The sequence below is a fragment of the Balaenoptera musculus genome, chromosome 2 (assembly GCF_009873245.2).
Source record: "Balaenoptera musculus isolate JJ_BM4_2016_0621 chromosome 2, mBalMus1.pri.v3, whole genome shotgun sequence".
In the NCBI taxonomy this organism is placed as follows: domain Eukaryota; kingdom Metazoa; phylum Chordata; class Mammalia; order Artiodactyla; family Balaenopteridae; genus Balaenoptera; species Balaenoptera musculus.
Genome location: NC_045786.1, coordinates 73,525,171 through 73,551,073, shown reverse-complemented (window position 1 = coordinate 73,551,073; position 25,903 = coordinate 73,525,171). Strand labels below are relative to the sequence as shown.

The window sequence follows — 25,903 nt, the reverse complement described above, 5'->3', positions numbered from 1 at the left end:
AAGGAACTTCACTCATTTGGTGCCTCAGCTAGGGTTGCTAGAATGGCTGAGAGCAGGCTGGGTCCCTCCATCCTCTCATCTGCCAGGTCCTCCTCTCTACACTAGGATAATAACGGAAGCTGGCTCTCAAAAAGCAAAAGCTGAAGCTGCCAGGCCTCTTAGCTTGTGGGCTATCCAAAAATAGGCTGGATTGACTTTATGGGCTGTAGTTTGCCAATCTTTGCTTTAATCCATCATCTGGTTTTTGGCTTTGCCTTCTGGCCTCTTGATTCCACTCTCTTGACATGTCTTTCCTTTTCCTTAAGAATGGTCCATATTTGTAGCTGAGTAGCTCTCTCAACCTGCTTCATGCTAGTAGAAACTTGAAGGCCCAGAAACTTCTTTTCAACTGTTTCTGTGTCCAACCTGGCAGTCCTTTCATTAATACAATTATCTTTAAAATTCTGTGGATTTTCTATAAATCTTATTGAGGTTCATTCCATGCTCCAAAATTCATATCCAATGCAATTTTCTCAAAAACTTTGTGGAATTTCTGTAAATCTTAATGAGGCTTAACTCCATGCTCCAAAACTCACATTGATTATTTTTTCTAATAATAGATCTCTCTCTTTACTTTGAGCTTGTCAGGCAGGAACAATGCACTTAAGATTCTTAGAAGCCCTGAGATGGTCTTCAAAGTACCACGTTAAATCTTTCTGGAATTTTAAAAATAAAAAAAAGTTTTGGGGGCTTCCCTGGTGGCGCAGTGGTTGAGAATCTGCCTGCCAATGCAGGGGACACGGGTTCGAGCCCTGGTCTGGGAAGATCCCACATGCTGCAGAGCGACTAGGCCCCTGAGCCACAATTGCTGAGCCTGCGCGTCTGGAGCCTGTGCTCCGCAACAAGAGAGGCTGCGATAGTGAGAGGCCCGCACACCGCGATGAAGAGTGGCCCCCGCTTGCCACAACTAGAGAAAGCCCTCACACAGAAACGAAGACCCAACACAGCCATAAATTAATTAATTAATTAATTAAAAAAAAAAAAGTTTTCCAGCCACATGTGATTGGATCTTTATTCTGAGGCCGTTTCTTACTTTGCAAATCTTTCATTGGCTAGAATTCTGCTTGAAAACCAAACATCTTTATTTAGTGCATTTTTTTTCTTCTTGTACTTTATCATAAGCGGCTAAAAAAGACCACTGGCATTTTCAGCATTCTGCCCGGAAATCTCCTTGACTAGATTCACAAGTTCATTAGGCACATTTTCTTATCACTCATGTTACCACAGGCAACAGTAATGTTAAACATTCTGCCAATACATAACCTGGGTTGCCTTTTCTCCAGCCTTCTGTAGCAATTTCCTTACCGCTTTTCCAACCTCCACTAACAGTCTTCTCTCCGGTTACTGTCTGGAAGTAAAGTCAATGTCATATATTTTAGGTTTTTGTTATAGCAACACTCCACATCCACATACTAACTTCTGTTTCAGTGACCTATTACTAGGAAATAAACCACCTCCAAATCTTAGAAACTTAAAACAACAACCGATGTAGTTGTTCATGATTCCACATAGGGCAGAGTTCATGGAGTCAACTCATCTCTGGTCTATTTAGAGTTGTCTAGGGAGACTCAAAGGAGGCTGGAAGATCCACAAGGGCCTGCCTCCAGCAGGGTAGTTACTGATCTTCAAGAGTGAAAGTGGAAGCTGCTGGGCCCAGAAGTGGAACAGTGCCACTTCCGCTGCATCCCATTGATTAAGGGAAGTCATATAACCCAGATTCAAGGGAAGGGGAAATAGATTCCACCTCTTCATAAAGGGAGAGACATATGTTTACATGAGTGGAAGGAGTTGTTGGCAACCACCTCTGTAGACAATCTACCACAATCCTTAAACTAGTAAGTGGCAGAACTGAGGGTAGAATACATCTGTCTGCCTTTCAATCCACTGCTTTTTCCATTACACCATATCTCTCACATACCACCATTGCTTCAGGGAGACACAGGCTGTCTCCAAGTCCCCTACATTATATGGCTTAGAGTCTCACCAACCATAAAGCTGCTATTACCTTGAGGCTTGTTATATGCAATCAGTATATAATAATGTATTATATTTGAAGACGTGGCCAGAAGAGGAAAAAGATCTATCTGGAAAACCCAACATCCAAATAATAGGAGTTCTAGAAAGAAAAATAGGGAAAATGGAGGGGAGAAAATCACCAAGAAATAACTGAAGACCATTTTTTAGAACTGAAGGCTGAGTCTTTAGATTGAGAAAGCTATAAGAAATGGAAAAACAAACCCAAGGCACATTATCATGAAATTTCAGAACACTGGATGGGGCCAGGGAGAAATTCCTAAAAGATTCCAGAGAGATTAAAAAAATAAGTCATATATGAAAGGTAAGAAAGGAGAATGTCATGATGAGACTCAGATCTTAGTTTCCAAATACTATTCCCCAGTAAATGGTCTAGTTCTTAGAGAAATGGCTGGTTCCAGAGGTGGGACAGAGAGAAAAGACGTGATGGGCTTTGTGTTAAATGACTTATGGGAACATAGCAAAAAGACACAAAAGCCAACTTGAAGGGATTCTCACTGGTTAAAACTGGGGGCAATTTGAGCATCATATTGAATAATGATAGGAACTGATGATACACATTGAATAGTCTGATAGTAAAATAGAAAATACACAAAGAGGGGACAGAGAAAGCTCTTAGAGAAGAATGCTAACTTAATGTATCAGGAAAGATAAATATAAAAAATCGTTATTTTGCAACTAGAATTCCATACCCAGCCAAACAATAAATCAAGAATGCATGCATAATTAAGTTTTCAGAAACGTTGTTTATGCCTATGTGCCCTGTGTTAGTTTCCTAAGGCTGCCATAACAAATTACCACAAACCTGGTGGCTTAAAAGAACACAAATGTATTCTCTTGCAGTTCTGGAAGCCAGAAGTGTGAAATTGAGGTATCAGCAGGGCTATACTCCCTCTGGAGGCTCTAAAGCAGAATCCTTCCTTGTCTCTTCCAGCTTCTGGCGGCCCCAGTCATTCTTTGTGACTGTATCACTCCAATCTCTTCCTCCATCTTCACAAGCCCCTCTTCTCTGTTTCTGCATCTTCTCCTCTTCTGTCTTTCAGAAGAACACTTCTCATTGGATTTAGGAACAACCTAGATAATCGAGGATAATCTCGAGATCTGTAACTTAATTACATCTGCAAAGACCCTTTTTCCAAATTAGGAAATAGTCACAGATTCTGAGGCTTAGGATGGAGACATAAGCTTTGGGGGACCACCATTCATCCCACTATACACCCCGTCTCAGGAGACTTCTGAATGATGTACTTCACCAAAACAAGAGAATAAAGCAAAAACAGGAGCATTGGATCTAGAAAACAAGGGATTCAATGCACAAATAAGTGAACAGAATTCCCAGAATGATGGGGAAGAGAGAACTTGGAACAATAGCTGTGCAGCAGGCACACAGAGCAACCAGTCTAAGGAACTCCCTGGCGGTCCAGTGGTTAGGACTCCGCGCTTTCACTGCCGAGGGCCTGGGTTTGATCCCTGGTTGGGGAACTAAGATCCCACAAGCCGTGCAGCATGGCCAAAAAGAGAAAAAAAAAAAGAGCAACCAGTCTAGCTTGGAGAAGAGGACCAAAGGCTCCAGCACAAATGCCTCAGAAAGAGTAGGAGGAAGAAATTACCCCAGGTGTTTGAACATACTGAGAAGACATTAACAGCTTCACTGGATGGCTTAGGAATGAATTTGTGAGCGTGATAAGAAAAACTATTGATATCAAATGAAAAGCTCCAGGAAAACAAAAAATTATTGCAGCATGCTATAAACTGAATGTTTATATCCTCCCCACATTCGTATCTTGAAACCTAACCCTCCATGTGAGGGTATTTAGAGATGGGGCTTTGGGGAAGTGATTAGGCCATGAGAGCAGCACGCTCATATGGGATTAGTACTTTTATAAAAGAGGCCCAGGCGTAGAGAATGGACTTCAGGACACGGGGAGGGGGAAGGGTAAGCTGGGACGAAGTGAGAGAGTAGCATTGACATATACACACTACCAAATGTAAAATAGATAGCTAGTGGGAAGCAGCCGCACAGCACAGGGAGATCAGCTCAGTGCTTTGCAGCCACCTAGAGGGGTGGGATGGGGAGGGTGGGAGGGAGACCCAAGAGGGAGGGGATATGGGGATACACGTATGCATATAGCTGACTCACTTTGTTATACAGCAGAAACTAACACAACACTGTAAAGCAATTATACTTCAATAAAGATGTTAAAAAAAAGAGGCCCAGGGAATTCCCTGGGGGTCCAGGGCCCAGGTCCAACCCCTGGTTGGGGAACTAAGATCCCACAAGCCTCATGGGTCCTCACCAGATCTTGATCTTGGACTTACCTATCTCCAGAACGGTGTGAAATAAATTTCTGTTGTATATAAGCCACGCAATCTATGGCAGTTTGTTATAGCAGCCCAAATGGACTGAGACGCAACATATTATATTCTCCAAAGATGACCACAGTAATATTTCCCATCCCAGATGCTCTTCTAGAATTTTGCCACTTCCCCATCAAGAGGAGGAGGGTATGCCCAGTCCCCTTGAATCTCATGACCTGCTGTGACTTATTTGACCAACAGAATACAGCATAAGTCATGCTACGTGACTTCTGAGACTAGATCCTGATTGCATTTCTACCTTGTTTACTTGAGACATTTGCCTTGGAATCCAGCCACCATGCCATGAGGAAGCCCAAGCAGCCTATGGAGAGGTTCCAAAGTCTACACCTGACAGCCAGTACCAACCTGACATCTGTGTGAGCTATATTGAAGGTGGATCATGCCAGCTAAATATGAGTGGAGACAAGCCTTTCCTACCAAACTCTGTCCAAACTGCAAACTAGTGAGCAAAACAAATTATTGTTCTAAGAAACTAAATTTGGAGCTGGTTACTTATGCAGCAACATATAGCTGAAACAGTTGCCATGAGAAGGAAATGTAAACATAACACATTACTTGGCTCTCTGTTTCTATAATCATATTCTGTAAACATTAGAGAAAAATAATGTAACCATTTTGAGATTCTGTGTGTATACTGTAGGTGAGGAGTAAAAGACCTTATTCTTCATTAGTACACAATAGATACTACTTAAAACTGAAAAATTAAGAAACATTGGCATGTTATTTAAAAGTATAGTGGTGAATCTCCACAAGAAATAGCTACAAGTGTTGAAAATATTTGGCTTTTGGGAGCAGGAATTGTGGATATTGTGGATCAAGTTAAGTAATTGCTACCTGGGAGGGAAAGAGAGAGAGAGAGAGAGAGAGAGAGAGAGAGAGAGAGAGAGAGAGGGAGCGCACGTGTGGAAGCTATCATAGAAAATCCAAATTCCTGACTCAATATACATTCTGATTTTTTTTTTCCTTAGCAACCTTTTCTTTAAAGTGGGCAACAACATACTCAGCTAAAAGATTGCAGTTTTCAGCTTCAAGAAAATCCCCTTAAAGAGAAAACAGACAATTGACATGGGGTTTTTATTGTTGTTTGTTTTAGTTTGTTGGTGTGGTTTGGTTTGGTCTGGGTTTTTTTGCTGAACACCCTTCTTTCTCCTACTTCCTTTGCCTCATACTTGAGGTGATGTCTGGAGCTCCCTCAGTTACTGTGGACCTTGAGGAAAACTGGAAGATGGAAAGTAGGCACAAAGGATGGAGATCAAAAAACTTGAGGATGAAAACAAAAGCTCAGGGCAAACAGTCAGGAGGAGGCTGTTTTCCTGACGAGTGTGAAACCATCAACTCAGTCCTGGACTGCTTTCCTCCGGATTTCTTGTACATGAAAGAAAAAATAAATTTCTACCTTACTTAAAGTACTTACATCCAGTCTCTGTTACTAACAAACAAGCTTAACTCTGATTTATACAGAATGATATAGAATTTTGTGTAAATATGTGACTTTTAGAATTATTCACCTGTATAACTTAGCTGAAGATAAATATTAAAAGAGGAGGGAAGATGGAAGGGAGGGAGGTAGAGAGGAAGAAAGGAAGGAAGGGAAGGAGGGAGGGGAGGAAGGAAGGAAGGAAGAGAGGGAGGGAAGAAGGTAGAGGAGAATCAGAGAGACTGAGTCCGTGAACAAGAGTGGGGCTTGGAGTGAACCAGTTCTGGCGTCTTGTTCTGTTTCTGTTTTGTTTTTTTTTAAATAAATTTATTTATTTATTTTTGGCTGCGTTGGGTCTTCGTTGCTGCATGTGGGCTCTCTCTAGTTATGGCGAGCGGGGGCTGCTCTTCGTTGCGGTGTATGGGCTTCTCATTGTGGTGGCTTCTCTTGTTGCGGAGCACAGGCTCTAGCGTGCGGGCTTCAGTAGCTGTGACATGCGGGCTTCAGCAGTTGTGGTGCACGGGCTCTAGAGTGCAGGCTCAGTAGCTCTGGCGCACGGGCTTAGTTGCTCTGCGGCATGTGGGATCTTCCCGGACCAGGGCTCGAACCCGTGTCCCTTGCATTGGCAGGTGGATTCTTAACCACTGCGCCACCAGGGAAGTCCCTCTGCTTCTTTAACAACCGCAATTTTCTCATTTGTGATACTGCAAGACAAATGTAAAGATTAGACAAAGTATAAAAAGTGCCTGGTGTATTGTAGGTGTTGAAAAAACAGTGGCTATTTCATTGGCTTTTTGAGTCCTTTCAGCATCTAGCCCTGCTGAACTCATGATACGGTTTCAATACACACTTGTTGAATACAGGTATCATGACCCAAACCACACAGAGTACTCTGTGTGGTCAAACCACAATTTCTGTTTTGTTTTGAGATATTTTCAGGGAAATGTCTGCAGTGACTTCAACCTCTCTTTCCCAGCTGTAACATATACTTTTGGTCTCAATTCATTCTCTACAAGGCATCCAGAATATCTATCTAAGAAATAGGTCTGATTACATGACCCCTCTCTGGAAACCCTTCTTGGTAGGTAGGGTCTGACTGACCTGACAGCCAATTGCCCACATCTTTCCCTTCACTCCCACCTTGCACCACTGCCAATCATACTCACACCTCCAATATGCCTTTCTCCACGCTGCTTCCCTGCCTGGAATGCCCTTTCCCACTTTCCTTAATAGTGAGTTTCTCCTCATCCTTCAAGCATCAGAGCAAATATTATTTTCTCATGAAGGAAAACCTTTCCCAAGCCCTGCGGGCAGATTTGGTGCTTATCTGTTTCTCTTGACAGTTTTAATGTCCTTCTCCTCTCTCAGTTATCACCTTGCATTGTTATTCTTTTATTTGTTGGTCTCTGCAACTAGGCAGGAGCCCCTGGAGGACAGGCATTTGGTTGTTACTGGTTGTGCCGACACTCTTACCCAGTACCTCTTACTATTGGATTTCTCTCCATAAAACATTACCTTGCCCTTATTCATACTTAAACTTGCCTGGCAAAAACTAAAAGGCTGATAGTATCCAGTGTGGTTGGAAATGGCTGAAATGGAAATGCTTATATGTTATCGGTGAGAAGGCAATTTAGCAGTATCTATCAATATTTAAAATGTTCATACCCTTCGATTCAGTGATTTTGCTTCAAGAAAGCTATCCTGGGGCTTCCCTGGTGGCGCAGTGGTTGAGAATCTGCCTGCCAATGCAGGGGACACGGGTTCGAGCCCTGGTCTGGGAAGATCCCACATGTCGCGGAGCAACTAAGCCCGTGAGCCACAGCTACTGAGCCTGCGCATCAGGAGCCTGTGCTCCGCAATAAGAGAGGCCGCGATAGTGAGAGGCCCGCGCACTGCAATGAAGAGTGGCCCCCGCTTTCCGCAACTAGAGAAAGCCCTCGCACAGAAACGAAGACCCAACACAGCCAAAAATAAATAAATTAATTAATTAATTAAAAAAAAAAAAAAGCTATCCTGAAAAGGGTGTCATACATGACCACAACATATGTGTATAAGGATTTTTATTGTAGCATTATAAGGTTGATATGCCCTAAGTGCTCATCAGTGAGGCTAAATTAAAATTAATTATGAAATATCTCTCATCAGTGAGGCTAAATTAAAATTAATTATGAAATATCTGTATTATCGACTGAAGCTAGATCAATATGGACAGTTTTCAAAAATATAGAGTAAAACAGAAGAGAAAGCAGAATGTGAGTGTAAACCTGTGCCTTGTTGGCATGCTAAGTTATTGCAATACTGATATATACAACATTATGAAAACAGATCTGGCTACACATATCCACCCCATCATGATCACTCTTATATTAAATTGCTGAGATATTGGGATGCTTCCTGAGCCATCAGAGTAGCATCTTAAGAAGGTCTTACCTCAGTGCATTTTGTTGCATTTTTATGGTTCGGCAAGTCAGAGGATAAATATTTCAAACTCTCTCAGCCTCTATCATTCCTTCAAGCAGCATTTTCCACAACATATATACAAATATTACTTAGGTGCTAAGCGTCTGGAAAAATCCTAATTCTGTAATAAAAAATATATCTCTTAGCCATAAGAGTTTGCTTAAAATAGGACAGTATTTTTCATAGAATAAAATATGTTTAGTGAGTATGAAAACACACATAAAGATAACTACACTTCAAATGTTTTCATCCTTATTAAATGTCTACTAGATACATTTTGAGTGTTTGAATATTTTTATACTTTAAAGACCTTACAACTCCTGAGTTAAAAAAAGTCAATTAGACTAATAATATTAATTTGACTGTAGTTTTAAGTTAATAGCTATGTATGTACATTTACATATTTACATATGTGTGTAGGTGTATAAATGTATATATACACACACATGCAAATATATGGAAGGATATACACCAAGCTGATATTGATTAGCTCTTGGGAAAGAAGAAGATTGGTGTGTATGTGTAAAGGAGAATGCTCACCTTTTAAACACTTCTTTATATTATTTGATTTTTGTTAACAATGAATACATATTACTTCTATAATTTTAAACAGAGAAAAAAAAGAAATAGTGAAAAGAGGGCTTCCGTCTTACACACTAAGATTATAACAGCCTGTGGCAGGCTTTGGGGAAAACGTCAATCTTCTTGATGGTATTTTTTCAAATATATTCAAGAAAATACAATTAAAAAACTATAGAGTAAAAGTTGGATATCACAGCACCCTCTGCAGACAAAGAAAACACTCAATCTAGTAAAATTTCATTTGATTTTTTTTAAACCAACATTTCTTTTTTTTTTTTCGGCCACGCCGCATGGCACATCGGATCTTAGTTCCCTGACCAGGATCGAACCTGTGCCCCCCACAGTGGAAGTGCAGAGTCTTAACCACTGGACCTCGAGGGAAGTCCCTCATTTGATTTTGATTCCTCTAATCATAATTTATGATAATACAACCTAGGTAGGGCCAAAGCTTACACAGTTCATATACTATATAGAAAAAATAAAAAGGTTTGCTAAGCAAGATAATATAATAAATAAGATACCTTATGGCATGAGGTTTATGGGAAGGGTAGAATAGACTTCTTTATTCACATAACCTTTGTCTTATTTGCAGTACTTCTTTATCCCATGGCACTATGGCTGTTTATGTACCAGGCTGTACCATTAGACAGGGAGCTCCCTGTTCGTCTTTGCAACTCCAGCACCTCGCCCAGTGTGGGCCCATGGCAGGCTCTGCATCTTTAAAGACCTGACTTTGCTGGACTGTACTCTATTGCTGAGTCCTGTGCTAGTCATCATCGACCCCAGGAAGCAGAGGTTCTGGTCCTAGCTCCTATCCTAATTGTGTTTACTTGGACATATCACCCAGGATCTGTGATTCTGTTTCTTATCTGGAAAATGAGGGGCTTTGACTAGAAAATCTTCAAATTCTCTTTTAGCTCTAAAACTCAATCCTTAATATGCAAATGCAACTAATTTAGGCACATTAATGTCTATAGGCACATGGATGTTACTAAACGTAAACAGGTCTTATCTACTCATTAAAACAGACCCAGCAGGACTTCTAAATGGAAATACTTTGAATAACAAAATTATATCTCTTTGCAAGGAGATCAATAGATTATTTTTATCAAATACAATTGGCCACCTTCTTTCTCTGCATTCCATTTTTGTCCAAGTTGGGAAGAATACCCCTTGCATAACTGAATATATCCACATAAAGTTGTTGTTTTCATTCAGAGTCTTTGGGTCATGAGACCCTAACATGTTTTTCGTCCCTAAGTTATTCAACTGTATAGCTGTGACTGAAAAACATCACTTTAAAGTAAAATAAGTCTGTTAGACTATTATCAAAATAAAATAACAGGGGGCTTCCCTGGTGGCGCAGTGGTTAAGAATCTGCTTGCCGATGCAGGGGACACAGGTTCGATCCCTGGTCCGGGAGGATCCCACATGCCGCAGAGCAACTAAGCCCGTGCGCCACAACGACTGAGCCTGTGCTCTAGAGCTCGTGAGCTACAACTACTAAAGCCCACATGCCACAACTACTGAAGCCCGCATGCGTAGAGCCCATGCTCCGCAACAAGAGAAGCCACCGCAATGAGAAGCCCACACACCGCAGTGGAGAGTAGCCCCCGCTCGCCGCAACTAGAGAAAGCCCGTGCGCAGCAACGAATACCCAAAGCGGCCAAAAATAAATAAATAAATAAATTTTTTAAAAAATTTTTTAAAAATAAATAAATAAAATAACAAGCAACTGTTGAATATCTCTAATGTTGCAAAGGAATTTAGATTTCTAACAATGTGAACCTGTGATAACATACTCAGATAACTAGATATGGGGATTTATATTGGGGATATACAGATGCTATCAGCATTGATAAGGTTCAAAGAGTCCTCCCCATTTTGTAAGGGGACATTGGCAAAGAGCAAGCAGTATGAAGCCGGTTCTGCAACCCAAGAGGCCAAAGTTGGTGCAGGGATGCTATGGGTCGTCAAAAGTTGGGGGAGGGCTAAGCTAGGTATCAAGGGGGAAGGTGAGGACACTATGATTTGTTAAAAATTTCAAAGGACAAGAGCAAAGTCTGAACAGGAGATGAGGCCAAGGTTCTGCGGCTGGAACGACACAGAAGCAAGTAGGAGGAGAGCAAGGAGCGTGGTAGACAGGCTGCAGGTGAGGCTGAAGTGGCATCCACTTGCCTCTGTGGCCCAAGGTCATGTGATACCTGGGGGGTCAGCCTTGGTTAACATGAAGAGCAGACATGGATGCTGAATCGTCTCTGCCATTGCTTCAACCAACGATGCAAAAGAGGAGAACAAGAAGGAGGAGGAGAAGAGGAGGACGATGACAGTGGAGGAGAGCATTGTGAGGGAGGATACTGTGCGACTGTGACACAGAGAGAAAGGGATTGAGAGTCTGTACTCCTGACCTAGGCATACCTATCATCTCTTATCATCTCCACCTTAGTCTCTGCATCTGGGAACTAGGCATTTTAGCCCAGATCTTCTGTGAGGCTTTTGCTAGCTCTTAAATTTATAAGACCTTGCTAAAAACAGAGTTTCAAATTCTGTAAGACTCCATTACAACAATCACTGAAAGATTCATAATCCAACTTTATTACTCAGGCAGCAGAATTCTGGTTCGACTCCTCAACACTTTGGCATCTGGTTTTCCTGGGGCCCTCGATAAGAATTCCAGATTGCTTTCTAACAGGGTGGATCTCAGGACTGTGTTAGAAGCAAAAGGCAAACAGATGGGTGAGCTGCTCTCATCAGCTCTAGTTGCAGTTTTTTCCTTTCGTCTTTTCAAATGAGAGGTTAGTCTTCCCCAAATCCCAATGCTCCACTCCCTAATTTGGAGATGAACCAGATGATTTCACTGGTCTTTCCCTTCTCTGGTTTCTATGACTCATCAACTATAGCAACCAGGGTGGGGTTAAAAAAAACAACCCTAATATTCAGGTTATGCCGCAACTCAAAAGGAAGGAATCTAAGAAAAGCTGTTAAGATTGTAAAACAATGAAAAATAATATGACTCACTATACTCCTAACTTGTTAATCTTTCCCAGGAGGTCTCCCTATATCCGGTGCCCCCATCTTTTCTCTTTAATTATCAATTACATGAATGTTTTGTTTATTGAGCGTTTTACACATATTTTTCTACGAAATTAGTAAAATGCTTAATCTAGTATAGATAGAAGCCTACTTGATTTTGATCACTCATGTCCCTGAGAAAGCTGCCAGTATCTATCTGACTACAGAAATCAGGGTAAATTCATTCAATTTAACCAACATTGAGTATCCACTATATGCCAGGTACTAGGGCAAGACTGCATAGCAGATGTGTCATAGGAGAAAACACATTAACTCTAACTTCAAGATCTGGTGGAGGTAAACGAGTAATTGTAATATAACAAATGTATCAGAAATGAAATCAAAATGCTAGGGGAGCCCAGCAGCACTTAACCCTTAGAGAAAGGAAGTAAGATAGTCCCTCTTGGCCAACGCATTCACAGTTACTCATAGCTATTTGAAGTCATTGTGCAATCATAAAAGAGGAAATGTAACATATACCAAAGTATTCCATATCCATGGGAAGCGTCAATGTAGAGAGATGTGGCTGTTAATTTTTAAAAATTTCATTCCAGGGACTTCCCTGGTGGCGCAGTGGTTAAGAATCCGTCTGCCAGTGCAGGCGACACGGGTTCGAACCCTGGTCCGGGAAGATCCTACATGCCGTGGAGCAATGAAGCCCGTGCGCCACAACTACTGAGCCTGCGCTCTAGAGCCCGCAAGCCACAACTACTGAGCCCACGTGCCACAACTACTGAAGCCCGCGCACCTAGAGCCTGTGCTCCGCAACAAAAGAAGCCACCGCAATGAGAAGCCCGTGCACCACAACGAAGAGTAGCCCCCGCTCACCGCAACTAGAGAAAGCCCGTGCACAGCAATGAAGACCCAATGCAGCCAAAAATAAATAAATAAAATAAATAAATTTTTTTTAAAAAGAAAAAAAAATTTTTTTAAATTGCATTCCATTATAAAAACAGGTAAAGAGGATTAGTCACTGGAGAAGGTGTATACTTATTTAATGGCACCATTGTCTAAACTGTGGAAATATTTTTGGAAATCCTCCACTTAAGTATTTCCCTCAGAGCCTAAGGCAAATCCTGGTCACTTGAGAGGAGTTTTGAGGAACAGCTAAAGGTCACTCTGAGACAAGGTCCATGACTAAGAGAGCAAAAAATAGCAGGAGGAGAGAATACTGCCAACTAGGGTTAAAAACACATGAAGGCGTGATCGGGCCCTCGTTTGATTACATTGTTCAATGGACTCAGTAGTACTTTTTTTCTAGTTTTAAGGAAATTTGATTGTTCTGATATGAGGTCTGAAGTGGATATCTATCAGCCCAATAAAGTTTTCAGAGTTCCTGAGATGCTAAATATTCAAAATTATGTAATACTATTTAAAAGTAATGTTTTTGGTGAAAAATGTCCAAAAATATACTGGATTGAAGTGGAATCTTCAATAATGACATATCTATGGACAAGGTACTCATATAACAAAAAAAATTCTCAAAAACCCAATACTCCCTTGGGCAAGGGAATAGCCAAGTTTGCTGCAGTTTCCAGTGAATGACATCAGCCTCCTGTAAGTCTCCAGCAAAATGAATTCAGTTAATACCATCAGTCCCTTTCCCCTTCCAGAGCCAGCGGTATTCATGTGGGCATTCTGGAGAGCTGGAACAAACCTAGACAGAACCCCAGACAGCTGCAGAGGAAAAGGACCTCTACCAGCCAGTTCTCACAAAGGTTGACTACTCTCCTGGAGCTGCAGTTATTCTTCCTTCATAAACAGAAATCATTTCTCAGAATTGTTAATATTGCTTTTGTTAGTCTTTTAACAAGTTGGTCTGTTTATAAGTTAGGAACATAAAAAAAAGAATCATCCACCTTGTATTGTTAAAAAAAAAAAATACATGAAGCATGAACACACTTGATACCAAACTGAAAAGGAATGGGGGGCGGGGGCATGTCCCGAGACCCACATGGGTTGGCAATGTTGGTCTCCATATTATTATTAAGTTTTAACGGGTTAAGTTCAATTTTCTCTCTCAAGGCTGTAGTATCCATTTTAAATGTTTAAACATTAACATAAATATCACGTAAACATTGAAACATTCTGGGGAGGAGGTCATGCTGTGATTTACACAGATTCTCAAGTCCCTGAGGGAGGGCAACTTGGGTTTCAATTTGGGCACTGCTGCTTGCCTCACTTTCTTTTTCCTTCCTGGACTCTAGAGTCCAAGCTTTAAAAGGTTAGGAGAGTCCAGCTAGGTAAAAGTAACATTTAAAGAGTTAACCATCCTTTATTAAGCGACCTTCTTGGGAGGATACCACCTTTTTTTTTTTTGCATTTAGAATCCACTTCCAAGTGACACAACTGGAATTTACTTCCCCAAAGAACAACTTTTGCAAAGGAACCCTTATCCCATTTAGCTTTGAGCCCTAGAGGAAGGAGAGGCATCTGGCTTACCTTGTGTGAGGATCTGTAGTACTTATTACCCATTTCTGACGTGTCCAACTCCAGTAGATTTAAGATCTGCACCTTCTATCTCATTGGCTCGGCCACATTCTCACAAATGTGGCAGGCATATTTGGTACTGCAGAAACAAAGGTGAACAGATTGCTGAGTAAGGTTGATCACCATAACCTCAGGTTTAGACTGAAAAATAGCCTCCCTTGATTCCCCCACCCTCAGGCTTCCCTGCTGTCCGTTCTGCCTCCCAATCTATCTGACATATTACTGCCATACTCTCCATTACAGAAGTTTAATCATGTTGCCCACCTCGACTGCCACCCTCATTAAAAAGCTTCTGATTACTCCCCATCTCAAGACAATGCCCTCTGTTTCTAAGAAGGCACTCAGGGCTTTTTCTTAAGTTCTCCCAAGCACACTTTCCTAGGTTCCTTTTGGTCTCTTCACCGTAGTTACCCTGGGCAGGCCTTAGGCACCCTGGATGTCCTGCCATTACAACATGCTGTGCACGTTTCTACCTCTGCAGTATGGCTCATACTTTGTCCCTCAGCTTGAAATTTCCTTTCCAGTCTGACAAACTCCTTTCAAGTTTTAACTCAGATGACATCTCCAATTGATGCGATCTGACAATTCTTCACATTTATACAGTGACTTGCAGTTTAAAAAGAACTTTTATATCCATTATTTATTGGAAGGCCACTAGAGCCTGTAGAATATGCTGGGAAGGCATCACATTCTGGATTTTACAGATGAAAAGACCCAGGCTCAAAGAGGGGAGAGATACAGCCTTAGCAAATGGTGGAGTTGAGACTAACTCAGTGCTCTCTGCTCCCCCCTCATCGCTTGCCTCTTCCAACAAACTCTGGACTGGCTACTTCTAAGACTCAGCCTCTCATACCTCTCCAAGTTGCAGCTGACAGTCTTAACATTCTGAAGACTTCCCCAACTGCTGGATGTGAATTAACTCTAGCAGGGGCTCCTGGGAGGCAGAAGGCTTGGCTGACAGCAAACTCAGCACTCCCTCATATGCAAAATGACATTTTGGCCTTAGGCACTTAGTAAGTTACACAGTCCTTGCTCCTTAAGAGTAAAAGTTTTCAGGCACTAGAGTGTAGCATTAAAAAAAGCCAAACTGAATTCGGGACTGACCTACCACTTTGTTAGCTTCCCAACATGCACACATATACAGAGACATTCAAGCCTGATGCAGCGTGATTTCAGTCTCCCTCACCCTCTTCCTGAACTCATTGTGTAATTGGACAGAGACTATTTCCAGCTGCCCACTGCGGCACTTGGGAAACTATAATTTGCATCACTTTTGGTGGGGCAGAGGGCAGACAATATACTTGTAAAATGTATTCAATTATTTGTTTTTCACGTTAGTAAAACTGCTGTTTGCATATTGTTGGGACCCAAGACTAGCTAAACATAAAACACAAACTCCATAAAATACATTCTATTTCTTAGTTTTATAGAAATGTTCACTTTCTCATTCAATTAAACAAAGAGATTGTAATCACTTTATTATCTATTTCGGACTCATTTCTCACTTTCAGTTGAAAACTTTCAGGAGTAAATTTAAATATTGTCTCATGGAGGAGGATGGAGTCAGTAAGGCTGTTCCTGGACACAACATCCTATTTATTTGGAGTCCTATCTAACAGGCTAAAATTAGAATACCTTACAGTTTAGTTTCGGCAGTCGAAGTTGGGCAGAATTTTGTTGAAAGAGCAGTTTGCAAACTGGGGAGGAGTTGAGTTTACTTGGCATTCACACAACCCCCGAGTTGTGGAGCAGGCTTCTTTTCAGCATGCCGGCGATTGGACATGGGTCTCACTCTTTGACAAGGGAAGTTGTTTGTTTTTTGTTTTTCTGCCACAGAAAGAATCAAGAGATTACATATTCATGTCCAAACAAGCTTTGGGTGCTAGATAGAATGTTTTTAAGAGGTTTTAAATACAGTGTCTTCCAAATTGTTAAATCTAACCTGAATTTATACTTACCTTGTTGCTCTTAAATGACATATAGTAACATTGCGAGTTAGACAGTATTGTAAAAATGTATCCAAAACATGGAACTTCAGTCTTTCTTGAGAGGTGACTGGCATGGCCTTTAATAAGCACAAGTTCTTATTTTTATTTTTATTATTTATTTATTGCTTGCTTGCTTGCTTGTGGGATCTTAGTTCCCGGACCAGGGATCGAACCTGGGCCCTCAGCAGTGAAAGTGTGGAGTCCTAACCACTGGACCACCAAGGGTTTCCCTAAATACACGTTTTAAAATTTCTTTTCTTGTGCAGGGCTCACAGCTGCCCATAGACTTGCCCTTATGAGTAAGGGATCTAAGACTGAGCTAGAGACAACTCAGCCGCATGCTGGTAAATGGGGAGGTATCAGCACAATTTAGTAGGTGTTGATGCAGCATCTGGAGGCTGCCTCGCCCTGTGCTTGGTCTTGGGTTAGACACACAGCTGTATAAAAACATAATCGTTGCCTGCGAGGAGCTTACAGTCTGTTTAGGGACTTGTGCAAAATACTTGAAAGAGAATAATGTAGGTAACAACTGAGATTCAAAATTTGTGGTATTATAATAAGTACAGTAGGAATTTAAAGCAGAAAAGTTTTGTTTTTAGGGTTTTGAACTGTAAGGAAAATTTCATGCTCGGGACCCTAAAAACAGGAGTCCCTGATTCCCCCACCACCTGCCACTTCATTTAGGTTCTTCTGTCTTTCTGCCTGATTGATTATTGAATCTAATAGCCTTTTCCCTTCAGTCTTCATCCTCCTTGACCTTCCTATAATATCTGACACTGAACAATACATTTTTCACAAACTTTCTTTGTTTTTAATTAATTAATTTTCTATTTATTTTTGGCAGTGTTGGGTCTTCATTGCTGCACGCGGGCTTTCTCTAGTTGCGGCGAGCGGGGGCTACTCTTTGTTGCAGTGCGCAGGCTTCTCATTGCAGTGGCTTCTCTTGTTGCAGGGCACAGGCTGTAGGCGCATGGGCTTCAGTAGTTATGGCACACGGGCTCAGCAGTTGTGGCGTGCAGGCTTCAGTAGTTGTGGCCCACGAGCTCTAGAGCACAGGCTCAGTAGTTGTGGTGCACGGGCTTAGTTGCTCCGCGGCACGTGGGATCTTCCCGGACCAGGGCTTGAACCCGTGTCCCCTGCATTGGCAGGCAGATTCTTAACCACTGCGCTACCAGGGTAGTCCCTTCACAAACTTTCTATTCTGAAATAATCTCAAATTTATAAAGAAGTTGTAGAAATAGTACATATAGCTCCTATATACCTTTCACCAAGACTCCCTGTTAACGTTTCTCTGCCCAAGTCCTCCAATTTGAGACTAAGTTGTAGACATGATGTTCCATTACCAATTTTTACTTCAGTGTTTATTTCCTAAGTACAAGGCATGCTCTAACACAACCACAGCAAAGGAAATTAACATAGATACATTACTACCATGTAATCTACAAACTCCATTCAAGTTTTGCCAGTTGTTCCAATAATGTCCTTTACTGGACTATACATACAAACCAGGATTATGAGTCCCATTAACTTAGTCTTTAAGTAAAACAGTCCTCCAGTGTTTCTCTGTCTTTCATGATCCTGTCAGTTTTGAAGATTGCTGACCAATCACTTTACAGACTATGCCTTTGGGTTTCTCTGGTATTTCCTTATAACTTACGCACATTTGGCAGGAACATACCACAAAAGTGATGCTGTGTTCTTCTTTGTGCATACCTAGAAACACACATTGTTAATTTGTCTCATTACTGGTGATATCAACTTTAGTTACTTGGTTAAAATAGTTTCTGCCAGGTTTCTTCAGCATTAAGTAAACTAATAAGCATGTTATACTTATTAATAATAATAACTGTCTGGCAGTGAGATTCTTTAAGACTATGCAAATATTCCTATTTGCCATCAAATTTTCACCCACTGCATTTAACATCCTTTGATGATTTTTAGCTTTATTATTATTATACTGGTTGCAAATTGTGACTTCTCTAATTCCATCATTCTCTCTAGATTGATTGGCATTCTACCACAGAATATTCCCTTTTGCCCCATTTTTTAATTCACTCATATCTGTATGAGCTTGTGGACTACTATTTTACTCAAAGGATTTCAATCTGTTACTATCATTATTTCATGCTCAAATTAAAACGGACCTGGGAACTCCTTTAAGCTAGCTCCTGTGTTCTTTTGACATGCACCCATCATTCTTTGAGCATTTTCACACTTCCAGGTTCATCTTACAGCTTCCCTTTCCCATTCTTGGAATTAGTAATTTCTCCAAGAAGCCCCAGTTTCTTTAAGTGAAGAATGGGACTTGGAAACCAAGATCTGGGTGCTGGTGCTAGCTGTGCGCATTACTACTAGAGTGCCCTTGCTTCTAGACCCTATCAGCAGAATTAGGAAATATGTATGCATATGTATACACACACATCTATTTCTCCACCTCTCTATATATTAAGTACCATGATTTCATTTCCAATTCCAAACCAATACTACAGGGTTTATTCTTGCCTTCCTCTTTCCCATTATTCTCAATGTATTTATTTGCTCAGTTAATCTGGTATGTAACCAAACTCTTAGCCCCTTGACCCAAATAAAGGGGAAGTGGAAGAAAAAGAGTTAAAAAAAAAAAAAAGGCCATCTTGGTTGCAGACATGCCCCAATTTCTTGGTATGTCAGCCCAAAGGTGGGTCCCCAACCTTCCTGTTTCTTTCTCCTAAGTTGCAGACCCACATTTTCAGTCTATAGGTTCCATAGGATATCACCTTAATTGTACTGCCAACATTTGGTTGAAAACATAACTAGTTGTCTCTTCACCCCATCCATATTCTACCTCTAATATTTTCATATTGTAAAATAGTATGAAGACTTTTTCCTTTCTAAATAAGCCTTTATATTGTAACTCCTAAAATTGATCATGTCATCTTGCTCAAAAAGCCTTCAATAAATCTTCATTGCTTTTATTTATTGATTGATTGATTTAATAAATTTATTTATTTTTGGCTGCGTTGGGTCTTCGTTGCTGCGTGCGGGCTTTCTCTAGTTGCGGTGAGCAGGGGCTACTCTTTGTTGTGGTGCGCGGGCTTCTCGTTGCCGTGGCTTCTCTTGTAGAGCACGGGCTCTAGGCGCGAGGGCTTCAGTAGTTGTGGCACACGGGCTCAGTAGTTGTGGCTCGCAGGCTCTAGAGTGCAGGCTCAGTAGTTGTGGCACACGGGCTTAGTTGCTCCATGGCATGTAGGATCTTCCCGGACCAGGGCTCGAACCCGTGTCCCCTGCATTGGCAGGCGGATTCTTAACCACTGCACCAACAGGGAAGCCCTTTGCATTGTTTTTAGAATCAAATCAAACTATCTGGAAATAACAGTCAATACCTTCCGCTATCAAGCTTTAACCTACCTCTTCAACTTCATCTTCCATTTATCATCCTTTACCTCTGTGGTTATTAAATAAGCATATTCGCTATTTCCTAAAACTAGCTCTTTTCATAAGAATTTCCCTCATGCCCTAATGCTTTGCTTCCTTTTTATCCACATTAATATTTTACTTGTCTTTCAAACACAGCTTAAAAGTCATTTCTACCATGAGTTTCTCTTACTTCCAAGTATCCTTTTTTCTTACTCCTGTCACTATTACGTCACTTGAATATTCTGCTCTGTATTATAGCTAATCGTGCATACCTATCTCCCCAACTAGATTAGGTAATACCCTTAAGGCAGAAACCAATCTTATTTATCTTTAAATCTCAAGAGACTGGTATAATGTATTACAATAGATGCTCAAAATATGCATTATCAATTCAAAAGAGGACAGACAAAGTTTTGAGAGGCATGAATAAATGCAAGCAGATGTAGCTTTATGTGTAAAAGCATGCAGGTAGGGACAAGAATGGCTACTTTGTGTGTTGGTAAAGCCTGACTGGAGTAGATGTTGCGTTAATGCAGGGCTTGGGAGAGACCTGAGACCCGTGGCAATGGTGTGGCACTGCCTTACTGGAGTGTGCCTCTTAAGAGTAACATGCACATACTCTCCTGGGCTGTATATTTTTGGGTAAGCAACACCTGGGGTGGGGAATATAAAAAGGTTTCCTTTTCCCCTCTAAGAAATGCATATTCTTCAAGAAAAGGGAAGGAGTAATTCAACCCACTAACCACAGATTCTTTAGGTTTCTTCACTTTCAAAACAGCAATTAATTTACACTCAGGCTTCCCCCCAACCCCAGCTCCTTAAGAGAATTAACCAGGTTATACCATGCACGTACAACAATTAAAAACTAACCCTCGGTAGGTCCTTGCTTGATCACTTTCTAACAGTAGCTCATATACTGAAAGCAAACATATACACCAAGGTAACTGAATCTTCCTATTTGTTGAGGCAACCTGGAGACCGATCCTAGAAATATATGTCTGGGCCTCGACTCTTTCAGTAAGCTTTGCTCAGCAGATTGGACCCAATCCCCAGATAGATGCTTGTGTGTCTGCCCTTATGTACTTTGATAAGAAGTCTGGACACTAGCCAAGGGAAGACAGCAAGAGTGGAAGGATCAATGAAATGCATACCCTTTATTTCTACATCTCAGTGAGAAACTCGATAAATCCTGACATCAAATACTCTAAGGTCTGATTAAAAAGTACCTGCCACACTCAGCCAGAAAAAGAAACGAAATTGAGTTATTTGTAGTGAGGTGGATGGACCTAGAGTCTGTCATACAGAGTGAAGTAAGTCAGAAAGAGAAAAACAAATACCGTATGCTAACACATATATATGGAATGTAAAAAAAAAAAAAAATGGTTATGAAGAACCTAGGGGCAGGACAGGAATAAAGACGAAGACGTAGAGAATGGACTTGAGGACACAGGGAAGGGGAAGGGTAAGCTGGGACAAAGTGAGAGAGCGGCATGGACATATATACACTACCAAATGTAAAATAGATAGCTAGTGGGAAGCAGCTGCATAGCACAGGGAGATCAGCTGGGTGCTTTGTGACCGCCTAGAGGGGTGGGATGGGGAGGGTGGGAGGGAGACCACGAGGGAGGAGATATGGGGATATATGTATATGTATAGCTGATTCACTTTGTTATAAAGCAGAAACTAACACAGCACTGTAAAGCAATTATACTCCAATAAAGATGTTAAAAAAAAAAGTACCTACCATATGCCTATAAAACATGAAAAACATCTTAATATCTCTACCAGCATGTCCATCAAGAACTTCATATTTAGCATGTTGGTAATAAAATATTAAAAAGTGTTTTCTCCCCTCTCTACCTTAAACCTGTGCCTCCTTCTATTATCTCTAAAACGTTCATGGTGTCCAAACACAGAATCCAAGTAGAAATGGAAAGGAATAGGTTAACTTCCTTTGCAGTTGCAAAAGAAGATCCGAACAGAACTATTTCCAAGTTTTGCAATACAGATTTTCATTGTTTCCACCTCACTTTCTTATTCCTTAACATTTATAAATCTGACTTCCATTGTAGCCACTTTAATGAAACTTCTCCTTTTACTGAATTTCTATGGTTCTTCCTGGGGCTCTATTCATGGTCCTTTCTTCATTTCACTCATTACTGCTATGTCATCCTTTTCTCTTATTTCAATCACCACAGATACACCACCAGTTCCCAAATCTGTACTAATGAGATCAGGCTTCTCTCTCTTGAGTCCAAAACTCAAATGATCAACTGTCTTTGACACCAACTATCTCTATGTCAGATTTAACATGTTGGTAGTTAGGAATTTTTTTAAAGTGTCCTTTGTTTTCTCTCCACCCTAAACCTATTTCTTCTGTATGCCTAAAATGCTCACGGAATTTGTGAAGGTTTAAAAATATGTTCACTAAACCTTTTTATACTCCTCCCTTCATGAGGTGAAGCCTGAGTGTGGACTTAGTGACTTATTTCTAACAAGGCATTATTTCTATGGCATAAGTGACAGTATTTGACTTCCAGGACTAGGCCTTAAGACACTGTGGCTTCCTCCTTGCTCTGTCTTGGATTGCTCTCTCTGGGGTAAGCCAGCTGCTACGTCAAGAGGACACTCAAGCAGACCTATAGAGAGGTACATGTGGTGAGCATGAGGCTTCCTGCTAACAGCCAACAAGAGACTGAGAACTTCCACTGCTACCACGAGAGAGCTTCCTTGGAAGCAGATGCTCCAGCCCCAGGCGAGCCTTCAGACGACTGCAGCCCCAGCCAACAGCTTGACTGCAACTTTATGAGGCCTCGAGCCAGAGGCACCCAGCTAAGCTGCGTCTGGACTCCTGACCCACAGAAACACTGAGATAATAATTATTTGTAGTTTTAACTAGTAAGTTTTGGGGTAACTTATTATGCAGCAACAATGGCACACCCAGACCCAGAATCCAAGGAATACAAGTGGTGAAAGGAAACGAACATTTTAAGTGAGCTCTCTCCCCACTCTAACCACACTCCTCCTCGTACTTTCTCAGTAAGTAACACTGTTATTTACCCAGTATCCTGTATGAGGAACCTGGAAGTCATATTTGATTCTCCCTACCAACTATATCACCAAGTTATCATTTTTTTTCTTCCATCACTTGAGCCCATCCCTACTTTTTTTTTTTGCCGCACCACACGGCATGTGGGATCTTAGTTCCCCGACCAGGGATCGAACCCACACCCCTTGCATTGGAAGGTGGGGTCTTAACCACCGGACCGCCGGGGAAGTTCCCCATCCCTACTCTTATTGCTTTAATTCAGGGCCTTTACCATTTTTCAATTTTGATAACATACCTTTGCAACTTTTCTCCTTCCCTATAGTCTTTCCCAGCTCCATTCCATTCTCTAGATTAATGCCAGTAAGAACTTTTTGAAGAATATATCTGATCATGTTATTTATTTTTATTAAAAAATCACTACTAGTTCCCACATTGCACAGGACAAAATTCAAATGCCATAGCATGGTATGTCTGTCATGTCCTATAGCTTTTTCTCTCATCTCCACGCCACAGCCTACAATCTGGCCATCTTTCACCTTTGCATATGCTGCTTTCTTTCTGTGTGGAAGATCTTTCATTCTTTCCTTATAACTCTTACTCTTTTTTAAAAGACTCAGCTCAGCATTTATCTCAGAACCTTCCTTAATTATCAGGTCCAGATTAGATGACTTTCTTGTATTACTTTATCGGGGCACTTATCACATAGATCAGCATGTGTCTTCCACTAGAATGTTAGCTCGTGAGAAAAAAAAATCTATCCTCGATACCTAGACATTCACTTATTCATACATTCAACTTATATCTACTGAGCAACTACGACAGACACTGTATTAGGTGTTTGTTACATACTAGTGAACAAAACAAATATGCCCTACCCTGGCATAGCTTGTAGTCTATTCAAGAAGAAAGACAGTAAGTTAAATAAACAAATATTGTGATATATGAAAAAAGAATTTTATCAGAGAGTAAACGTGAGGACCTACTTTAGGTTATGTGGCATACAGTACAGATGCACTCAAACATTTACTGAATGAAATGTTTATACCTTCACCTCAGAGATATAAGTGGGTCAAGCTCATCACATCCTTGCCAACACTGAGTCTGTTTTTTTTTTTTTTAAATCTTTGCTCATACTGCCAATGTCACTTTCTTGCTTATACATTCTCAGTACTAAAAATCAAGAAAAAGAACACAAGATCAAATATACATTAGAAAAAAGAGGCTTGATAAAGCACAAGTGGAAAACAAAGTCTAGCTTTATATATATTATCATGGTTACTCAGATAGATGGCTAAGATAATCTCAAAATAACCACCTGTAAGATCACACATTTTACTAAGTAAAAAGTACACTAAAAAAATGAAAGCCAAGTCTTTCTGGTATTCAGAAGTCTGAAGCAATCATTGTTTAGTTTTTTTAAAAGAGCAAATTCCAAGGGAATCCCTGCCTCTCCCTTGGTTCACTGCCAAATAACTCACAGCTGGAATATTTCTGGGAAATATGGGTATGTGACAAAGTTAAAAAAAAAAAAAAGATCAAGACCACTGAAAACCAAGCTCAATATTTTAAAATGGGAATGGCAGGATGAGGAAACTATATATTAAAATGCATAAAACTTTACTAGTAATTGCTCATTAATTAAAAAAATATTTTATAACCAACCAGGAAAATCAAAACTTGGTAGTAAATAAAATACTTAACTGCTATTTATAACAGTTGAGAAGGTTTCTAGGACTAGTTTCTTATATTAACATAAAATGCATAAAAAATTCCAAAAACAAAGCAAATATTGCCCTGGATTACAAAGCTTGTATTTTACAAAAGAGGCACATATTTAGTGCACATTAAAGAAGAGGAATACAAAAGTTAAATAAGTCCATCCCTTCTTAAGTACATCCCTTCTTATTATTGGCTATAATAACATCAATTGATCATGCCCTTTTCCAAATTCATCTCCACGGTCCTGAAAAATGTAAATGAATCAGTGTAGATGAAGAAAAATACCTTCCGTTTTACCACACATTAGCCTTGTTGGTTGAAATATGAGATTTTTCTGGAAACTATACTCATCTCTTTGCTTTTAGTAGTGTATTTCAACACTTAGCCAGGATTTGTGCCAAGAGATAGAGGCATTCGTCACCGAACCTGTTACACCACAAGAGTTTTTTTCTTTTTAAACAAACTGATGATTGCCCAACAAAAAACTGTTAACTTACTTGTGAATTTTCAGAGGCAGAGAGTTTTTTATTTTTTATTTTTCCTTTTTTGGCTTCTGCAATGGAATTTCTCCAAGTTTTTAAAGATATTAACTTCATTAACCTGCAACAATCATCATTTTAAAGTAGTATATAGAAACTGTCAGATGGGTCAAAAATAAGGTTTACGTAGCTCAAAATTATCTCTGACAGTGGCAAGATTTAACCTCTTGAGCCAACCTCAACAGACCGGCAATACAACTCAAATGATTAACATAATACATAATGATAAATATTGCTCTTGAAAAAAAGCAAATTATTTTCCTACTTACAATTTTTTGCAAAAGGTCTACTATAAAAATACTTTCTTCTCTATCTCCCTGCCAATCTGGAGCCTCCTCAAACATCAGGTGTTAAGAGCACAACATTCCATTTTAGTTGGAACACTGCTTCACATAGTCAATGTGTATTTTCGAGGCACTATAAAAACTCTCAAGAACAGTAAAAGAAAAACATTCCTCTTGCCTACAGATCTTTCAGGTATATTTCCCCTCAAACTTTTCTAAATTGAATGTTGTGATAACTGGTTTTTCTTCGTTTTCCATGGTACAGTCCTTAAGTTATTTTTCTTTTACTTGGAGCCACTCCTTCATTTTCAACTTGCTGAGCAGGCAGACTTTTGGTTTCCATGGAAACCGAATTCCTGCGGCTGCGGGTAGGCATTCTTGTTCCACCAATCTAAGAGATGAAGCAAAGAACAGGACGGCTTAACATGTTTACAACATTCTCAAACACAGTCAAC

General features: G+C 40.5%; 1 protein-coding gene across 3 annotated transcripts in view; it reads right to left on the bottom strand.

Moving 5' to 3' along the window:
* Positions 1 to 2,799: 2,799 nt before the first annotated feature.
* The window catches only part of ICE2 (interactor of little elongation complex ELL subunit 2), an 88,537-nt gene continuing 65,433 nt past the window's right edge, over positions 2,800 to 25,903 (bottom strand). For 2 of the 3 annotated variants that reach the window (XM_036843176.1, XM_036843175.1), the window contains 6 exons: positions 25,123 to 25,839; positions 23,952 to 24,076; positions 16,192 to 16,300; positions 14,426 to 14,552; positions 8,300 to 8,450; positions 2,800 to 3,147 (listed from right to left, as the gene is read on the bottom strand). In XM_036843176.1, the coding sequence (XP_036699071.1) occupies positions 25,717 to 25,839 (123 nt within the window). In that variant the 3' untranslated portion in view covers positions 2,800 to 3,147; positions 8,300 to 8,450; positions 14,426 to 14,552; ... (1 more) ...; positions 23,952 to 24,076; positions 25,123 to 25,716. Of the gene's footprint in view, positions 3,148 to 8,299; positions 8,451 to 14,425; positions 14,553 to 16,191; positions 16,301 to 23,951; positions 24,077 to 24,510; positions 25,840 to 25,903 lie in introns of those variants that run through there. The other variant, XM_036843174.1, reaches the window with a different exon arrangement.